Raw genomic sequence first — 21796 nt, 5'->3', positions numbered from 1 at the left:
AGAATTCTCTTCTGGAATCATTTTCTTTCCTCATATAAAATAATATCCTTTAGAAATTTCTTCAGTTTCTGTTAATGTCTTTATTTCTGCCATTGTGCTTAAAAAATAGTTATGCTAGGAATACATCAATGTAATATCACCTCACACATGTCATAAAGGGTAAAATAAAAAAACACTAGAAATAACAGGTGTTGGCAAGGATATGGAGAAAAAGGAGCACTTGTGCACTGTTGGCAGGAATGCAAACTGGTGCAGCCACTCTGGAAAACAGTATGAAGGTTCCTCAAAAAGTTAAAAGTGGAACTACCCTGTGATCAGCAATCACACTACTAGGTATTTACTCAAAGAATATAGAAACACCAGTTTAAAGGGATACATGCAGCCCTATGTTTATAGCAGCATTATTTACAATAGTAAAGATATGGAAGCAGTCCAAGTATTTAATGACTGATGAATGGATAAAGAAGATGTGGTGTGTGTGTATACACACACAGGAATATTATTCAGCCATAAGAAAGAATGAAATCTTGCCATTTGCAATGGCGTGGTTGGAGGTAGAGTATAATGGAAGCAAAATAAATCAGAAAAAGACAAATACCAAATGATTTCACTCATATATGGAATTTAAGAAAGAAAATAGGCAAGGTGGAAAAAAAATGAAAGATACAAAGCAAGAAACAGCCTCTTAATTATAGAGAACAATCTAATGGCTATCAGAGGGGACAGGGGTGCAGGGATGGGCTCAATAGGTGATGTGGATTAATGAGTCTAAAGACCTAACTAGAAAAAAGTTGCTATGGGCTATGTTAAAGAGGTTACCGCCTGAGTTCTCATCTAGGATTTTTATGGTTTCAGGTCTCAGATTTGGGTCTTTCATCCCTTTTGTGTATGGTATAAGGAAGTGATCCAGTTTTATTCTTTTGCATGTAGCTGTCCAGTGTTCCAAACACATTTTGTTAAAGAGACTGTCCTTTCCAATTGCATATTCTCTCCTGCTTTGTTGAAGATTAATTAATTAATGACTATAATTAATTACCATGGTCATTAATTAATGACCATATAGTTAAGGGTTTATTTCTGGGTTCTCTTTTCTGTTCCGTTGATCTGGGTGTCTGTTTTTGTGCAATACCATCCTGTTTTGATTGTTTCAGCTTTGTAGAAATCTGGAAACGTGATGCCTCCAGGTTTGCTTTTCTTTCTCAAGATGCTTTGGCTACCAGCAGTCTTTTGTGGTTCCACACAAATTTTAGGATTGTTAGTTCTAGCTCTGTGAAAAAATGCTATTGATTTTTGATAGGGATTGCATTAACTGTGTAGATTGCTTTGGGTAGTGCAGACATTTTAACAATATTTGTTCTTCCAGTTTATGAGAGTGAAATGTCTTTCCATTTCTTTGTGTCGTTTTCAATTTCTGTAATCAGTGTTTTATAGTTTTCAGAGTACAGGTCTTTCACCTCTTTGGTTAGGTTTATTCCTAGGTATCTTATTATTTGGGGTGCAGTTGTAAATGGGATTGTTTCCTTAATTTCTCTTTCTTTTTTGCTGCCTCATTATTGGTGTGGAGAAATGCAACAGATTTCTGTATTTGATACTGTTTTTGTTTTGTTGTTGTTTTGGGGGATTTTTTATATTTTATTTTCCCTTTAACTAGGCTTCACACCCAGTGTGGGGCTTGAACTCATGACCTGGAGCTGAAGAGTCACATGCTCTACTGACTGAACCAGCCATGCAGCCTGTACATTGATTTGGTATCCTGTGACTTTACTGAATTCATTTATCAGTTCCAGCAGTTTTTTTGTGGAGTCTTTAGGGCTTCCTGTATATAGTGTATTATCTCCAAATAGTGAAAGTTTTAACTTTTTCCTTAGCCAATTTGGACATCTTTTGTTTTTGTTGTCTGATTGCTGTGGCTAGGACTTCCTGTACTGTGTTGAATAAAAGTGGTGAGAGTGGACATCCTTGTCTTATTCCTTGTTAGGGGGAAAGTTCTCAGTGTTTTCCCATTGGATGTTTGCTATGGGTGTTTCATATATGGCCATTATTATGTTGAGGTATTTTCCTCTAAACCTACTTTGTTGAGAGTTTTTATCATGAATGAATGTTGTGCTTTGTTAGATGCTTTTTCTGCATCTATTGAAATGATCATATGGTTTTTATCCTTTCTCTTATTGATGTGATGCATCACATTGATTTGTGAATATTAAACCACCCTTGCATCCCAGGAATAAGTCCCACTTGATTGTGGTGAATGATTTTTTTTAATATATTGTTGAATTCAGTTTGCTAAGTGGGGTGAGTGGTGGTTGCAGAGGAAGAGGGAAAAGCCCAACATGGGCCTCAATCTCTCGACTCCAGGATCGTGACCTGAGCCAAAGACATCCACGTAACCCACTGAGTTAGCCAGATGCCTCATGAACCCCCTCCTTTTTTTTAAGATTTTAGAGAGAAAGCTCACAAGCAGAAGAAACAGTAGGCAGAGGAAAAAACAGGCTCCCTGCTGAGCAAAGATTCTGATGTAGGACTCGATCCCAGGACCCCAGGATCAGAACCTGAGCCAAAGGCAGACGCTTAACTGTCTGAGCCATCCAGGTGTCCCACATAAAAACCATTGTTAACTTATAGGCTACAGGTCCAGTTTCGCCTTTAGGCTATAGTTAGCCACTCCTGTACAAAGTACCACTAAAGTTTTCAAAAACTAAGTTTTTACCTTTTTTTTTTTTATTATTATTTTTTATTTTAGTTAGTGAACATACAGTGCAATATTAGTTTCAGGAGTAGAATTCAGTGATTCATCACTTACAACACCCAGTGGTCATCACAAGTGCCCTCTTTACTTTTTTTTTTTTTTTTTTTAAAACAAGTGCCCTCTTTAATACCCATCACCCGTTCAGCCCATCTCCCATCCACCTCCCTCCCACCAACTCCCAGCTTGTCTTCTAATCTTAAGAGTCTCTTATGGCTTGTTTCCCTTTCTCCTTTTTTTTTCTTTTCCCTGTTCCCATATGTTCACTTGTTTTCTTTCTTAAATTTCACATACGAATGAGATCATATGGTATTTGTTTGTCTCTGACTGACTTATTTCACTTAGCATAATACACTCTAGCTCCATCCATGTCATTGCAGATGGCAAGATTTCATTTTTTTGATGACTGAGTAATATTCCAGTGTGTGTGTGTGTGTGTGTGTGTGTGTGTGTGTACACACCAACATCTTTTTTTTTTTTTTAAGATTTTATTTACTTATTTGACAGACAGAGATCACAAGTAGGCAGAGAGAGAGGAGGAAGCAGGCTCCCCCTGAGCAGAGAGCCCGATGTGGGGCTCAATCCCAGGACCCTGAGATCATGACCTGAACCGAAGGCAGAGGCCCAACCCACTGAGCCACCCAGGCGCCCCCACACCACATCTTCTTTATCCATTCATCTGTTGATGACATCTGGGCTCTTTCCATAGTTTGGCTATTGTGGGCATTGGTGCTATAAACATTGGGGTGCAGGTGCCCTTTCAGATCAGTACATTTGTATCTTTGGGGTAAATGCCCAGTAGTGCAATTGCTGGGTCATGGGTAGATCTATTTTCAACTTTTTGAGGAACCTCCAAACTGTTTTCCAGAGTGGCTACACCAGTTTGCATTCCTGACAGTGCAAGAGGGCTCCTTTTCTGTGCATCCTCACCAACACCTGTTGTTTCTTGTATTGTTAATTTTAGCCATTCTGACTAGTGTGAGGTGGTGTCTCATTGTGGTTTTGATTTGTATTTCTCTGATGATGAGTGATGTTGGCATCTTCTATGTTTGTTAGCCATTTGGATGTCTTCTTTGGAAAGGTATCTATTCATGTCTTCTGGCCACTTCATTGCTGGGTATTTGTTTTTTGGGTGTTGAGTTTGATAAGTTCTTTATAGATTTTGAATACTAACTCTTTATCTGATATGTTATTTGCATCTATCTTCTCCCATTCCATAGGCTTTTAGTTTTATTGATTGTTTTCTTTGCTGTGCAAACGCTTTTTATCTTGATGAAGTCCCAGTAGTTCATTTTTGCTTTTGCTTCCCTTGCCTAAAGCAGCGTGTCTAGTAAGTTACGAGGCCAAGGTTAAGAGGATGTGGCCTGTGTTCTCCTCTAGGATTTTGGTGGTTTCCTATCTCAACATTTAGGTCTTTCATCATTTTGAATTTATTTTGGTGTATGGTGTAAGAAAGTGGTCCAGTTTCATTCTTCATGTTGCTGTCCACTTTTCTTTTCCCAACACCATTTGTCGAAGAGACTTTTTTCCATTGGATATTATTTTCCTGCTTTGTCAAATATCAGTTGACCTTACAGTTATGGGTCCATTTCTGGGTTCTTTGTTCTATTCCATTGATCTATGTGTCTGTTTTTGTGCCAGTCCCATACTGTCTTGATGACTACAGCTTTGTAATAAAGCTTAAAATCCAGAATCGTGATACCTCCAGTTTTTTCTTTTTCAAAATTGCTGTGGCTATTTGGGGTCTTTTGTGGTTCCATGCAAATACTAGGATTGTTTGTTCCAGCTCTGTGAAAAATCTGGTGGTATTTTGATAGGGATTGCATTAAATGCATAGATTACTTTGGGTAGTATGGACATTTTAACAATGTTTATTCTTCCAATCCATGAGTATGGAATGTTTTTCCATTGCTTTGTGTCCTCTTCAATTTCTTTCATAAGTGAGCTCTACTTTTCAGAGTATAGATCTTTTAACTCCATAGTTAGGTTTACTCCTAGGTATCTTGTTTTTGGTGCAGTTGCAAATGGGATCGTTTCCTTGATTTCTTTTCCTGCTGCTTCATTATTGGTATATAGTAATGCAACAGATTTCTACACACTGGTTTTATATCCTGCAGCTTTGCTGAATTCGTGTATTGGTTCTAGCAATTTTTTGGCGGTCTTTCAGGTTTTCTGCATATTGTATCATGTTGTCTGCAAATAGTGAGAGTTTGGCGTCTTGATTCACCAGTGCTTATCCATATTAGGGATTATATATTTTGTTACTGACAGTTATGTTTTTTTCTTCTACTTATCTGTCAGCCAACTTGATTCTGAAATGTAATAGTTGAAACTATTTGCTTGAGTCCTTCATCAGTTCTCTTAAATCCATATTATAGTAACTAAACAGCTGTAATCTCAATATGAAAATTTTAGGAGTTTTTGAAAAATAAGTAACCATAAAAAATAATTCTCTTTATTATATTCATACAGTTATTTCCATGTGAAGGGCTTGATCACTTAGGCCTGTTACTTCTGTTTTTTTCCTTAACAATATTTTCTCAATTCTGTGAATTAGCAAAACCAATTTTGGGACTGAGACAAACCCAGAGAGTTATTGGAGTCCCCTAATTTTCAATTAATTGGAGTTTCTACTATACTAGGAATACCTGCAACAGTGACATGATTGCTCTTGTCATTCCTAATGGAAGGTGGAAATAATAACTGTATTCTTGGTAGCCAAGAAGATGGGGTGGGTTTGTATCCTTTCCTCAGGGTGTATTTACTGAGCCTTATTTTTTGTGAGTGTGGTCGCTATTCTCAGGCTTCATGTTACCTTAAAATGTAAGATAAATCCTCTGCTAGAAAACATTTCTTTTTCTCTTTCAGTTGAAGCTGTGAAGTCTGAAGTTGAGCCCTTTAATGACTCTACTCATATTTCTCTGCCAGAAGAAAACCAGTCTTCTGTCACTTGTTGCCTCCCTGACACTTCTACAATTACCGAAGAAGGTTTATTTAGCCAAAAGACTTTCCTTGTTTTGGGCTTTAGTAATGAAAATGAATCTAATATTGCAAATATCATAAGAGAAAATGCTGGAAAAATCGTGTCCCTTCAGAGCAGAATTGTTGCCGATTACGCTGTGGTTCCTCTGCTGGGGTGTGAAGTAGAAGCAACTGTGGGAGAAGTTGTCACAAATACGTGGCTGGTAAGAAGACCCTGTAGTAGTTGAAATGTAGTGCTGAAGGATATCAGATGCTGAGAGTGTTAATGATTATTTCCTAGACAATTCAGTTTAGGTGCATTGGTGTTTGAGCAAGGTTTAGATTTTGCCTTTACCAAAGGGAATTGTAAGATAGGAAAATGTACAAGCTTCTTGGCCCCAGGCCTGGCAGAGTAGAGCTTATTATTTCCCTGGGGCCACAGCAGCAACATTCCTTCTTAAGAAGTTACCCTAGGTCATCTCCTACTATTTCAGTCCTCCCTGTTTTCTCACAACCAAAGCATGTGTGCACTTTCGGATTATTCTTTTTTATTTTGTTTATTTTTTGTTCTTTTTATTTCTTATTATATCTTTTTTATTGACTGAACAGTGATAATTTCATCATTTTTTTTACTTTCCAAGAGTTAAGAGGAAAATTTATAAACTACTACTTGGGAAGAAATTAAATTTACAGCAGTATTTAGTAAGTTAAATGATAAACCTGCCTGCTCTTAATATCCTGTATAATGAATTGATTTTTTTAATATAATGTGAAATGTATTGAGAATAAGCATATACAAGGTTATATTAAATTGCTTTTCATGTAAACTCAAATTACTGGTAGTGTAAAAACCAGTGTTAACCACTGGCTGCTTATTTCAGGTTGGCATTCTTGTGTTTCTTGTTTCTAAAAGGTAACCTGTATAGACTATCAGACTTTAATTGATCCAAAGTCAAATCCTCTCTTCATGCCAGTCCCAGTGATGGCAGGAATGACTCCTTTAGAGGATTGTGTTATTTCATTCAGCCAGTGTGTAGGAGCAGAAAAAGATTCGTTGACATTCTTAGCAAATCGCCTTGGAGCAAGGTATGTAGTATTTTTTGTGCACCTGCTATCATGGTGTATCTTCTATCTGTTTTGACTTATTGGTGAACATTCAAATTGGAATTGGGCCAGGTGTCTTTATAATATTTATGGGTAGGGTATAGTGTACCTATGTGATGGCTCAGTACTACTAGATGGATACCTGGCAGAGGTTCAGACCATGGGCATTAGTGCTCACCTACCAGCAAAGGGAATGTGTAAAGCTCATACAAGGGCCATTACTGAATATGGCATATCCAAGCTTTATTCCCTTCCATGGGTCCATTTGGGAGATTTATTTTTTTTCAGTAATGAATACTTGGGAAGGAAAAAAAAATGGACTTGAAAGTTATTTCCAAAATCCAAATTAATCCAACCCCTAAGTTAACTTTAGGTGGTAACTGTTTTAAAATGAAGTAGAAAACTGTTCTAACAGTAAATGTAAAGGAACTCAACTTTTATATTAAAAAAAAAAGTTCTTTTAGATTAGATCTTGAAGCAACACTTAAAATGACTTTAAAGAGACACACCCAAAACAAATTGATTCAGAACATCTGAAAAAAAAAAAAGAAAAAAGAAAAAGACGGGCAAAGGTATGTCAAAGAAATGCGAACAAAAGGAAAGGAGGGGTTGCAGTTCTAATGTCAGACAAGTTTGGTTTTAAATGAAGAGGCATTAAATAAGAAAAAGAAGAGTGCTATAAATTGCTATTCACACTGAAGTTAATATATATATATATAACAAAAGAACATGACTTATTCATAAGACAAAAACAATAGGAGATACAAGATGGAATCAGCAGAAATACATTACTTGTAAGACTATAATTCCCATCTTTTACTTCATGAGAGGTCCTATAGAAAACAGGGAAGGATCTAGATTTCAATAGCATAGTCATCTACCCTGAAACACCAAACATACCTTTTCATGTGCCTGTAGAACACTTATAAACATTGCCTATAATGAAACTGGCCACAAAGAAAACCTCCGTAAATTGCCTAAAATAGGAAGAGTGCAGACCATACTCTCTAATCATGATGTAAAGACTAAAAATGAATAGTATAAATAGAAAATGAAAAGACCCTATAAACTGGACATTTTAGAACTATTTCATAACTCTTGTTCCAAGGGGGATTCAAACCCATTTACAAGCCTTGAAGTCATTTATCAACACAATGGTAATAAGCAATCCCAGTGCCCAGATTGTGATCCTAAAATACCATTTCCTGCTAAAAGAAACTAAAATGTAAAGAAATGATTAATTCCAGGGGTGCCTGGGTGGTTCAGCCCATTAGGCGTCTGCCTTCATCTCAGGTCATGATCCCAGTGTCGTGGGATTAAGCCCCACAGCCGGTTTCCTGCTCAGTGGAGAGCCTGCTTTTCCATCTACCCACCCCCCATACTTGTGCTCATACTCATGCTCACTCTCGCTCACTACCCCTGTCTCTCTCTCTCTCTCTGCACTCTCTCTCTCAAAGTCTTTAAATCTCAATCTCTCTCTCTGCACTCTCTCAAAGTCTTTATATATATATATATAGTCTTTATATATATGTATATATATGTATAATATGTATACATGTATGTACATATTATATGTATATATACATATATACATACATACACATATATGTGCGTGTGTGTGTGTGTGTGTGTGTATATACATATACATTTATTTATTTATTTATTTTCCAGATCTGGGGCAAAAAGGTGCCAGTGAGTCTGGAACATTTTGTCAGACCAGATAGCAAGGACTACTAAGAAAGTTGCATCAAAGGACCTCTGCTGGCCAAAGACAGGACAATTTAAGTACCACTAGACAGAATAATGGCAGTGGATCCAAGCACATCAAATAATGTTTAAATCATAATATTATAATGACACCAGACAAAGCTAATTGGTCATATTTGAAAGATGCTGGGAAACCAGCCTGTTATTTTGAATGCTGTTAGAGAAAGAGAAAGGATCAAGTATTTATCCTGCCTTTCCTATGTAATCTGTATAAGAGTACCATAATAATGGATAAGACAAAGTTTCCCTTTAAGAGGTGTTCCAACAAGAGGCGCCTGGCTGGCTTAGTGGGTTAAAGCCTCTGCCTTCAGCTCAGGTCATGATCCCAGGGTCCTGGGATCGAGCCCCACATCGGGCTCTGTGCTCCACGAGGAGCCTGCTTCCTCCTCTCTCTCTCTCTGCCTGCCTTTCTGCCTACTTGTGATCTCTGTCTGTCAAATAAATAAATAAAATCTTAAAAAAAAAAAAAAAAAGGTGTTCCAACAAATAAATGAAGAAGGGTGGGGTTATAATTCCTAATGAATGAAAACATCTAGGCCCTGAAAATCAATAATCATATAATAAAGAGGAAAACAGACATCATGTGCCTCCTGATGAAGAACACATGGCCACCTTGAAGTGGCCTTACAAAAATGATAAAACCTCAATCCGATGAAGCCTCTGGATTCAACTACTGATTTATAGGAAGTAGGAGAATAGCATGTTAAACTATAGCACAGAAATGCAATTAGCAAAATTCAGGCCCTGAGATAAATTATGTTATAAATAATACAGTGTCTTCAACAAATATCTATTAAGGGGATAGGGAAAGAGGATGGATCCTATAACTAAAAAGACAAAACAAAACTGTAGTGTTTAAGAATGCACTATGTGATAAAACTAAAGAAAGGTAAGGAAGTGATTGCCATAAATATCCAAATAGATTATAATCACCAAGTTTTGTATTTCCTTTTTTGCTGTGTTCTGTATTTGAATTAGGCTAAACAATGAAAAGCTTTTTTTAAAAAAACTGAAGTTGCAGAAGATCTAGAAAGTAACAACAGCAAAAGTATGACACCAGGTTCCATGGGGTAAACTAAAGCAGTGCTTGGAGAAAAATTCCATAAAGTGGCTATGTAGCAAATTAATATACAGAAATCATTGACCGTCATACCAGCCAGTTAGGAAAGTTAATGAAAACTAAGTTTACAATGAGAGATAGAATACCTACCAACAGGTTTAACATGAAACCTGCAAGAGCTACAGAAGCTTATAAAATGCTATTAAGGAAACAGTAGAAAAGATATCCATGTTCTCGGAAAGAAGATTATAAAGAAGTTTCTATTGTTTTCCTATATTACTATATAAATTTAACATCCCAGTTAAAATGCTGCCCAAATTTTTTAGGGATAGCATTAAGCAAACTAAATTCTTGAATTCATAAGTTAAGTTTAGCAAGCAAGAAAGTCATGAAAATTCTGAAATAGAATAGTTATTTAAATATATTTTGTAAAACCTCACTAAGTAATAGTGTGGATTTTATAAGTTGCAGAAAGTTTAGTGAGTGAACAAAAAGTCTAGAAATGGACCCAAATACAAACAGGAATTTAGGGTATGATAAAAGTGATATTTTTGGGGTGCCCTGGTGGTGGTTAAGTCAGTTAAACATCTGCCTTCGGCTCAGGTCATGATCTTAGGGTCCTGGAATTGAGCCCCACATCAGGCTACCTGCTCAGTGGGGAGTTGGGCTTTCCCTCTCCCCCTCTCCCTCACTCTGCTTGTGCTCTCTCTCAAATAAATAAAATCTTTATTAAACAAAAAAGTGATATTCCAAGTCATTGAAGGAGAGAGATGGCTTATTCAGTAAATAGGATTCAGTAAAGTTAGAGCCACATCTTATACCAAAATAAGTACCAAATGGATCAGTGAGTTAAATGTGAAAAATGAAACCATGAAAGTGCTAGGAAAAATGTGGGAGATTTAAAGCATCTTAAAAGTGGGGACTAGAGCATAAAACCTAGCAGTTGTTAAAAATTCTGTTTAAATGTTAAGTGGTGGACTTCTCTTTCTGCCCCTATGTTCTCTGTGTTTAATATCTGTCATCTTGAGCAAGTCACTTAATTGTATCTTCTTTTTCTTTTTCTTTGCATTTTTTTAAGTTAACATATAATGTATTATTAGCTCCAGGGGTACAGGTCTGTGAATCGTCAGGCTTACACAGTTCACAGCACTCACCATAGCACATATCCTCCCCAATGTCCATGACCCGACCACCGTCTCACTTAATTGTATCTTTTCCCAGGTTGTATCTTTACAATATTTTGTAAAAGGAATGCCTGGATGGCTCAGTGGGTTAAGCATCTGCCTTTGGCTCGGGTCTTAATTCCATGGTCCTGGGATTGAGTCCCAGGTCATAATCCCACGATCCTGGGATAAAGTCCCACATTGGGCTCCCTGCTCAGTAGGGAGCCTGCTTCTCCCTCTGCCTGCTCTGCCTGCCACCCGCCCTTGTACTCACACACATTCTCTCTCTCTCTCTGGCAAATAAAATCTTTCCCAAAACCCCCCAATATTTTGTAATATACTAGTACTTCCCAAATATTCATAAGAGATTGTGTCTGAAAATGCTTTGCAAAGACATAGTGGACTAGAAAGATACAGTGTGTTATTTATACCCTTTCTGTGCTCCCTGGCTATTCCATGCCTCCTTTTGGGAAGAAAGACCCAAAATGGGTAGGTGATGACTAATTAAGGAGGTAATTTTCCTGGTTAGTTCTTGAAAGTCTAGTTTAATTTTCTTAATGTTTTTATAAAAACTTTTACTGTAGCAATACGTTTTTACCTTAGAGTAGGCATGTAAGAGGGTTTGAAAATATATCAGCTTTTTATCAGTGAGTATTATACATAGAAGTCTAACAACAGTTGTATTAGAAACTTCTTAGCTTGCCCAGTTGTGTTTATGACCATTTGTTTTTATTTAATTTTCAGTGTTCAAGAATTCTTTGTTCGCAAATCCAATGCAAAGAAAGGCATGTTTGCCAGTACACATCTTGTATTGAAAGAACCAGGTGGTTCTAAATATGAAGCTGCCAAGAAGTGGAATTTACCAGCAGTCACCATATCTTGGCTGTTGGAGACTGCTAGAATGGGAAAGAGAGCAGATGAAAGCCATTTTCTGATTGAAAAGTCTGCTAAAGAAGGTTAATACTTTTATCTTGTTCTTTTATATGTATTTTTACAATTTGATGGTCTCTGGAATATGAATGTGTTGAATCTTGTTTTGTTTTTTTTTTTAAGATTTTTTTTTTATTTATTTATTTGACAGACAGAGATCACAAGTAGGCAGAGAGGCAGGCAGAGAGAGAGGAGGAAGCAGGCTCCCTGCTGAGCAGAGAGCCCGATGTGGGGCTCGATCCCAGGACCCTGGGATCATGACCTGAGCTGAAGGCAGAGGCTTTAACCCACTGAGCCACCCAGGCGCCCCTGTGTTGAATCTTGTTTTTAGAAAAGTTCATTGATTTCTAGTTTTCACATTGAGTATTGTGCACTGCTGTTGAGCATTCCTTATTTGGTGGCAAAATAAATGTGTTCATAGGACAGATTTAATTTTTATCTGCTCTCTACTACAGGCAGTGTCTGGAAGCTGGAAGATACAAAACAATCTAGAAGCATTCTGGGGTCTCAGTGTTTGAAGTCCAAATTTGTGGGCTAGGATCCCATTTATTGTTTCTTCTGTGGCTCACATTGACGCACCATGTCATTCATGTGCTCTCTCTTCCTCTCATCTTTGGACTTCTGCGTCTTTTCTCTGGCCCACCTCCTGGTTGCCTCTTTGTCCTTATCTTTCAGTCCTCCAAGCTTGGATGTTATTTTCCGTTGGAAAGCCTTCCTTAACTCCCAAGTACGGCCTTTGTCTTGCCAAATTTCCCTCCATTATCCCCTTTAAACCTTTGATCTCAGTGTTCTAATATCTAGTTTGCTTTCATGTCTCCCTACTCAGTTACAAGCTCTGAAAGGGCAAAGAATAAGTGTGTCTTGTGCATTATATATTTCCATTGTCTAGCATTGGACCTGGCATGGCATAGCCATCTAATAAGCGTTTTTGTTAAATACTGAAAAAAGACTGGTGGGAGGACACAATATAAGATGATGGCATCCCTGGGCAAACTTCAATAGCTTGGGAACAGCTCTCAGAGCCATTATTGCTTACCCAAACAGACTGGAAATTTTAGAACTGAGGCAAAGTGATATTTAAGTCATATTAAAATTTCACTAAGAACTTTATAAAATCTTCACTGTAGTTGTTAACTCAGAGTACATGTAATTGTTTTTGGTTTTTTCCCTTAACTCAGTCATTCACCAAGATGACACTTATATAATATTTGGCAAATCATGAGGTTATTAAAAAATATTTCAAGTTAACAAATGAAACAGGAAATCTAATTTCATTAATTGTTTCAGTTGATGTTCTGTGTTTATTTCAACATATATTTTAATGTATCATTTGGTTTGTTTCTCAGAAAGTAGGTATATAACTTTGTGATTTAAAATGTACTTGAGGGGGCGCCTGCGTGGCTCAGTGGTTTAAGCCGCTGCCTTCGGCTCGGGTCATGATCTCAGAGTCCTGGGATCGAGCCCCGCATCGGGCTCTCTGCTCAGCAGGGAGCCTGCTTCCTCCTCTCTCTCTGCCTGCCTCTCTGCCTGCTTGTGATCTCTCTGTCAAATAAATAAATAAAAATCTTTAAAAAAAATAAATAAATAAAATAAAATAAAATGTACTTGAGAATTTACATGAAAACTAACAATGAGACATAAAAATAGCACTTCGTATATTCATCTTCAGAGATAAAGGTGACTTTAGTGGTTCACATTTGTTTCTTCTCGTTTTAAATCTCTAGAACAAAGTGTGGAAACTGAAACAACAAACAGGGTGAATCTAAACCCAGGTACTCCAGAGCATCCTGTTGCACACCTGGAAACTCATAGGAAAACAGCCGTCACGCCTTTAGATATGAACTGCTTTCAGAGTAAAGCTTTCCATGCTGTGATCTCACAACACACCAGACAGGTTTCGGCCTCCCCACCAGTGGGACAACCACTTCAGAAAGAGCCCTCCTTACATCTGGATACACCATCAAAATTTCTGTCCAAGGACAAACTCTTCAAGCCTTCCTTTGATGTGAAGGTAGGGATTACAGAATATGGTCCTAGAGTTAACAATTAATAATTTGTAGTATATGAAGTTAATAATTAGTTATAATATAACTTATAACTTATAATAATAAGTTAATTGAAGCTCCAAATTCTGCATCACCTCTAGTTTGTGGTAGTAAGTTCTCCAGGGATACTGGCAGATCATATTATCGAGTCCCTCCATATACTTGGGGTTGAGATAACAGCTGGAGGTAAAATGGTGTGAAATTGGGACTGAGTTCAAGTCCTACATCTGTCATGAGCAGTATGACTCTAGACAGATTATTTAACATATCCAAGCATAGACTTTTTCTTTTGTATAAAGAGGATATCACTTGCCCTGAAAACTCACAGATTTATCTGAAGGATCAAATGAAATGGTGTGATGAAATGATTTTATTAACTATGATATAAACCCATTGCTACTTAAGTTTTGATTCTAGCAGTACACTCAGCGCTTGCTCTCCAAGAATTTGTCTCTTACCACCTTATCTTGCGGTCACTTCCCTTGAAAAGATGGGTTAAGTCTGCGTCTTTGTTTGATCTCCTGAGTACTGGAGGATGGCTCCCTTTCTGAGAAATTCATTCCCAGATCAAGACATTATTTGACAATAAATGGTTTCCTCTTATTCCCCCAAAATGATTTTCTTTACTATTCCTTTAGTAGCTGTTGGCCTTTCGAATGGCTATTGAAATCATTGTTTATGATTCTTTTTATCCATGAGTCTTTGCACCGTTATTATACTAGTCATCTATTGGAGTTTTGCTGATAGGGTATTAAGAAGCAAGGTTCTGGGACACCTGGGTGGCTCACTCTGTTAAGTGTTTGACTCTTGATCTCTGCTCAGGTCTTGATCTCAGGGTCTGGAGTTCAAGCCCAGTATTGGGCTCCACCACTTAAAAAAAAAAGCAACATTCTAATAATTTTTACTGGTGTGTTAGGAAATAGGTTTATAGAATTTACAGATTGTTCATCTTCAGAAAATAAATATAAATTGATACTTTGGATAGTTTCACTAAGCAAAACCTGTGCTCGAAAAAGTAACATTTTGTGCTATGATTAACACTGCTCATTATGCCTTAAGAAATAGAGAAAAATCACTGGTTTGAGACCTGAGATCTAGAATCAGGCTTCTCCTTTGCTTGTTGCTGTCTTTGAAAGAGGTCAACCTCTTTGGGCTCCATCATCTCTATCTATAAAATCATAGGGTATATCTAGATGATCTCTAAGGTCTCTTAACTCACAAACTTTTTTTTTTTTTAAAGATTTTATTTATTTATTTGACAGATCACAAATAGGCAGAGAGAGGGGGGGAAGCAGGCTCCCTGCTGAGCAGAGAGCCCGATGCGGGGCTCAATCCCAGGACGCTGGGATCTTGACCTGAGCCGAAGGCAGAGGCTGAACCCACTGAGCCACCCAGGCGCCCCCACAAACTTTTTGAATAGTAGATGAAATGACACTAGTAGGCAAGAAAATAAGAATATTCCCTGTCATTGACACTGTTCTTCTTTAGATACCTTGCAGAAAGCTGATGGTTCTAAATAGTCTCAGTGAAGACACAAAACACATTTAAAAGTTTTATTATTTAGAGTCATAATTCACTTAGGAGTGTTTATTTTTTTTTTTCTTTCTTTTGGGGTGGTGGTTTGGGGGCTTTTTTCTTTTTGGTAATACATAAAATGGTACTTCGTCTTACAATCAGTGCTTCTTCAAATTGATGTAATATGGTATATTGAACTTTGTACTCTGAAAACAGAAGGGCCCATGAAATAATCACAAAATTGAACACATTAGGCCTCATATTTTAAAAATCTATTTAATTTTTAATTGGCATCAGAGAAGTACAGCAGATGTGCTGCTAAATGATATGTTAAAGTTAACAGCTGGAAGGCTACTGTATATGTTCAGAAAGATCATTGCCAGGTGCCTTAGAGCCTTCCTTATGCCTCTCCTTCATCACTGTTTCCTCCTTCCTCCCGGAGGTAACACTCCTGACTTCTAATACTAACTTTGTTATGCTTGTTTTTTTGACTTTTAAATGTGGAATATAATATATATTCTTTTTTTGTTCAGCCTTTGTTTGAAAGCTCTGTCCATGTTCCTTTAACTTTAGTTCATTGATTCCATTGCTGCAGAATATTCCATTAAATGAGTATACCATAATTTACATTTAGATGGCTACTAGATTTTTGCTCTTACAAATCATGTAGATTCTTGTGCATGTCTCTTAGAATATGTGTGCATGCATTTCTTTTTGGTATATACCTAAAAGTGAACTTGCTGGGTCATATTTCAACTTTAGTAGAGACTGACAAATTGTCAAAGTGGTTGTACCAGTTAATAGTCCTACTAGTAATGTGTTGAGCACCCAGTGTTCCCCATCCTTTTCAATAAGGAATTATAAGGTTTGAGGTTGTTATTGTTAATATTGTTTTTACTTTTCACTTGGAAATAATTTCTTTAAAAAGTTGCAAAATAAAAATACTAGGAGGAATACTCATATACCCTTTGTTCAGAAATAGAGTTTTCATTACTTTCCAGATGGAAACACTTTGTTTTGTTTTTATTATTTTATTACATTGTGATCAGAGTGTTGTTTGTAATATTTCTACCTCATAGAACTTACTGATGTTTGTGCCCTGATATATGTCAATTTTTGAGAACATTGCTTGATTTTTTTAGAATATTTTATGAGCAGATATATTCTCCAACATGGATAGTCTTTGCTGTACACAGGCATACACACGAGATCGGACTTCTTGATAATGTTGTTTAGATCTTTTATATCCTTTCCTATTTTTTAGTCATTTAACTCACTCATACTAAGTGGTGTTTTTAAGTTTCATAATATGGTGTGTTTCTCTTTCTTGCATCTTGTGTGGTTTTGTTTTTAGATAGATGATTGGTATGTTAACTAGTACATAGATATTACAACTATTAATGTAACTTGGAATGTGTTCTTTTTCTCATGTAATACTTTCTGGCTAGAAGTCTACTTTGGTATCAGGATTTCAATCCATACCATTTTATGATTTTCATTTGCATTATAATCCTGTGTAGTCCTTCATTTTAGCCTTTGGAGATTGCTGCATTTTAAAGGTAGAATTGAGCATAGAATTGAGTTTGGCTTTATGAGCCATTTAAAAAAATCTTTTCCTTTTGGGGTGCCTAGGTGGCTCAGTGGGTAAAGATTAAAACCTCTGCCTTCGGCTCAGGTCATGATCCCAGGTTCCTGGGATCGAGCCCCGCATCGGGCTCTCTGCTCAGCAGGGAGCCTTCTTCCCCCTCCCCCTCTGCCTGCCTCTCTGCCTACTTGTCATCTCTTGTCTGTCAAATAAATAAATAAAATCTTAAAAAGAAAAATATTTTCCTGGGGCGCCTGGGTGGCTCAGTGGGTTAAAGCCTCTGCCTTCAGCTCAGGTCATGATCCCAGGGTCCTGGGATCGAGTCCCGCATCGGGCTCTCTGCTCCGCAGGGAGCCTGCTTCCTCCTCTCTCTCTCTGCCTGCCTCTCTGCCTACTTGTGATCTCTGTCTGTCAAATAAATAAATAAAATTAAAAAAAAAAAAAATATATATATATATATATATATATTCAAGAAGAGAAATTAAAGATATATATATCAATCAAGTAATATACCATGTTATAGAATTGGAAGTCTCATATTGCTGAGATTATGGGGGTAAGTAAATGGAACACATGCTTAACTGCAATCCCAATCAAAATCCCAGGAAGATTATTTTTTGTAGAAATTGATTGGAAAACAAGGGCACCACTGAAATTCAGTGGGAAAGACAGTCTTGTCAATAAGTGGGACTAGAGGGGCGCCTGGGTGGCTCAGTGGGTTAAAACCTCTGCCTTCAGCTCAGGTCATGATCCCAGGGACCTGGGATCAAGCCCCGCATCGGGCTCTCTGCTCGGCAGGGAGCCTGCTTCCGCCTCTCTCTCTGCCTGCCTCTCTGCCTACTTGTGATCTCTGTCTGTCAAATAAATAAATAAAATATAAAAAAAAAAAAGAAAAAAGAAAAATATTTTCCTTTCAACCAGGTGACTTAAGCCTATTCACATTTAATATGATTTCTATTTGGTCTCAATTCTGTCATATATTATAATTAGTTGACGTTATGTATGTATGTATGTTACATGTTTCTTCAGGTATCATGTCCTCTGTTTTTGTTTTTGTTTTCCTTTTTTTTAGGAAAGGGTTTGTTAGTTTTATTCTTAAGGTGCCCTTAAACCCCTATCTTAACCTTATGTCAGTTGTAAATTATATGATTTGACCCCTACTACTGTTGCAGTCAGTAATCTTATTCTGGTTCTCCATTTTCTCTCTTCCACTGTTTTTAATTACATTTATCAACTTTGTCAGAAGATAAAATGTTTATATATATATTTTTTAACCCATGGACCTCACCCTTGTTTAGTCTTAACTCTGCAATCAAATATGTGAAATGCTTACTGTCATTAAGGAGGAATGCACTACAGGAGGACGTGCATCCTCTAGAATATTTGGGAAGGACATATGTACAATATTTCCTGAGTTCTGCACATTCAAAACCTTTACCAGGGCCTTGATTATTCAACAGATTGTTTGGATGTATTGTTCTTGGTTTGCATTTTTTTTTCTTGAGTTTCCTGAAAATGCTACTCTACTGCTTCCTTTCTTTGTATATGTTTTTGAAATTTCTGATGCCAGTCTAACTACGTTGTTTTTGTAAGTTATTTTATCTTTTTTGCCAGAAAGCCATGTGGCGTTTTCTTTTATCTTTAAAATCTAATGATTTTACAAGAGTACGTCTAGATGATTGATCTCCGTCAGATTTCCTTAGTACATGGCAGGTGTTTAAATGTTTGGAATTTGAATCCTCTAAATTTTTGATCTGAGAGATTAGATGAATGGAGCTGCTGGTCAACTGAGTTGAATGGAACAGGTTGGGATCAGGGCCTCAGACCGAGAGTTTGTATTTTCGACACATAAAGCCTGTTAGACATCCAAGTACTGTTAGATAGGCAGTTACATGCATAGCTTGAAGTTTGGATTATGATCTGGGCTAGAGAAAGAAATTTGGGGATTTGAGTTTGTAGGTAGTTATTCAAGCATTGTATGAAGTTGCAGTAACTGAAGCAGTATGTCATCACATGAGTACTCATATTGATACACAGGATTACACCCCACAGATAGGAAAATGTATTATATGATAAAGGTGGCATTCAAATCAGGCAGCGGAGTAACCATCTGAGAAAACAGTTGGGATGAAAACTCACCTTACACCAGAATAAATTCCAGAGGATTAGATATTTAAATATAAGAAATGAAGGTATAAAGATTATAGGAACAAGCCATGAAAGAGTAAATTTGTTTTTCAGTAATGCCAGCATTAGGAGGACCTTTCTAACTATAACATATACCTCAAAAGAAAAAAGAGTCATATGAATCTGACAGCATTAAAAAATTCGCCACATTCAACTGCAGATTTTATAAGTGTGCAATAAAAGTATTTAGAATTCTCCATGGCAAAAATTTGACAACAAATTGAGAACAAACGTGCATATATCTCAATGTATATGTATGCATATAAACTCTTAGAAATATATTCAGGCAAGTGAGTAAAAAAAGAAAAAGCAGGGCCCCTGACTCTCGATGTCAGCTCAGGTCACTATCTTAGGAACATGGCATCGAGCCCTATGTCTGGCTCTCCCTCTGCCCCTCCCCCAGCTGTCTCACTCCCTCTAAATAAATAAATAAAATCTTTTTTTTTTTTTTTAAGACAAAGTAATGGGGAAAATGGGCAAAGTTAGGAAGAGATAGCTGTCACAAAAAAATTAAATGGAAATATTATACATTCATAAAGATGTTTAATCTCATTTAGTATAAAAGGGTGGAAAATTAGAGCAAACAGTTAAATTTTTTTAACCTATCAGATGGGCCAAAAAGAAAAATCTGATTACCCACTGGTGCTGTCAAACATGTTGGGAAACATTCTAATGCTTTGCTCATGAGAATGTCAGCATTGTTACACAAATTTTGCTTAAATGTTTCCTTTTGCAAAATGATGTGTGTACAAGGTTGTTCATTGCATCATCATACTGGCAAAAGATTATTAATCTAAATATTCATCAGTTGAATAGTGGTAAATCCAGTCAGCTGTGTGCATGGAATACTATATAAATGGAAAAGAGAATGAGCAGCGCAGCCTGAATAACACTGGCCCCTTCTCATGAGGGAACTGTGGGTGACATGGGAACAGGAATATATTTTGTCCTTTTGAGGATTTACCACAATTCTCAGCTCAGCCGATTTATTAACCTTACAGTTCAGATCTTGCTTATATCCATCCTTGCTTGTTTCCTTCCATGTTTATTGTTTGTTCATTTTGCTTTTTGGTGTCCTTAATTTTATCTGCACCTCCCGCTCTGAGATTCAGCCAAATGTGATGAGCACAGCTGAAAATGTGAGCATGTTGTGAGTCTCTTCGAAACTATTTGCTGGACAGTATGAAATTTTTTTTTTTATTATGTTCAGATGCAGTTAATACTTCATTCTTTTTGTTTGAAAGAAAACTGGAGGAGGCTAAAGCTATAATCCAGTTAATTTTGAGGTTTATCTCTTCTCTCTTTACCTCTCCCTTCCTCTTTCCTTGTACCATTTACCTTCCTTTTTCCTTCTGTCCCATCTTCTTCCCTCCTGTCCTTTTCTCCTCTTCCTCCTACATTCTTTCTCCCCTTTTCTTTCTCCCCTGACATACATGTAGGATGCACTTGCAGCCTTGGAAACTCCAGGAGGTCCTAGCCAGCAGAAAAGGAAACTGAGTACGCCACTTTCAGAAGTCATTGTCAGAAACTTGAAACTTGCTTTGGCAAATAGCTCTCGAAATGCTGTTGCTTTGTCTGCCAGCCCTCAGCTGAAGGATGCCCAATCGAAGAAGGTAGAATTAGATCTCTTATTAAAAGCAAATTATAGATAAAATATTTCAAACAATAATAGTTGACCTTATGTCTTTTCTTTTCCATGGACAGGAAGAAGCCCCCAAACCACTTCACAAGGTAGTTGTATGTGTGAGTAAGAAACTCAGTAAGAAACAGGGTGAACTGAATGGGATCGCAGCCTCTCTAGGAGCAGATTACAGGTAGGTGACACATCTTTCTGTTTTGGTACTGATATTGTCTAAACATATAGGAAAACCTAAACCTATTGTATGCATCCACAAAGGAACATTTACTTTGCCTTTTAACATGCCATATTGTCTGCTGTATCTCCAGTTGATTTGTCATTTACTTCAGCCTTGAAAAATACCCTTTCCCGTTATCAGTTCACATTGATACATGTATTTTTTAGGGTATGTGCAACCCATATGTGAGAACCTATTTTGTGCCACTCACTATTCTAGAAACTTGGGTTCCATGAATTATGAGTACAATCTAGAAGAATCCTTGCCTAATGTATTTAATAAAAGATTCATAGGATATTGACTTATATGAGATGTGAGATTAAGCATATTTGTACCTTAGTGTGTTTCATGGTAGAGCTCTTCTGTGAGCAGTACTGTAGCCATCCAGGCATTCAGTGGTCTTTTTGTAGACTGGTTTAATTTCTATTTATTTTCACTACTTTTGGAGACAGAGATTATCATATCTGCCCTCCACCTGACAGCCAAGCTAGAGACAGACTTCCAGTATAGATGGCATGTGTGCCAGGGATTGAGAGAGCCTTACCTGTGCTGGCCAATCCTGAGTCCCTCGTATTCCACTGTCTGCAGTGCTAGCTTTCTTGATCACTTCTATTCAGCCATTTATAGATAACATAATGATTGGTCCTACAAGTAATAGTTTGAGAAATACATTTGGGTCTATCTTCCCCTTTAGTTAAGTGTTATTTTGGTTAGCTTGCTATTTGATAAATTAGATCAGGAGAATAAAAATAAAATGTGTCTGAGATAGTTAAAAGCATCTTAATGTGTTTAGTATATCTGTTGTAGAAAAGAAGAACTTTCTTACCTGTTTTATATTACCTGCTTTGTGTATTATTATATAATATCTACTATATGATTA

The 21796-nt window shown here is 37.0% G+C and overlaps 1 protein-coding gene across 5 annotated transcripts in view; it reads left to right on the top strand.

The window, feature by feature from the left end:
• Positions 1–21796, top strand: part of LOC111155090 (DNA topoisomerase II binding protein 1) — a 62202-nt gene that overhangs the window by 15799 nt on the left and 24607 nt on the right. For 4 of the 5 annotated variants that reach the window (XM_022515141.1, XM_022515140.1, XM_022515139.1 and 1 more), the window contains 6 exons: positions 5612–5928; positions 6618–6790; positions 11543–11754; positions 13453–13739; positions 20500–20673; positions 20765–20874. In XM_022515141.1, the coding sequence (XP_022370849.1) occupies positions 5612–5928; positions 6618–6790; positions 11543–11754; positions 13453–13739; positions 20500–20673; positions 20765–20874 (1273 nt within the window). The remainder of the gene's footprint in view (positions 1–5611; positions 5929–6617; positions 6791–11542; positions 11755–13452; positions 13740–20499; positions 20674–20764; positions 20875–21796) is intronic. The other variant, XM_022515142.1, reaches the window with a different exon arrangement.

The sequence above is a fragment of the Enhydra lutris genome, unplaced genomic scaffold, assembly GCF_002288905.1.
Source record: "Enhydra lutris kenyoni isolate GAN:26980312 unplaced genomic scaffold, ASM228890v2 scaffoldscaffold39, whole genome shotgun sequence".
In the NCBI taxonomy this organism is placed as follows: Eukaryota; Metazoa; Chordata; class Mammalia; order Carnivora; family Mustelidae; genus Enhydra; species Enhydra lutris.
The sequence above is the reverse complement of the archived record's forward strand: the minus strand, read 5'-3'. Positions and strand labels throughout refer to the sequence as shown.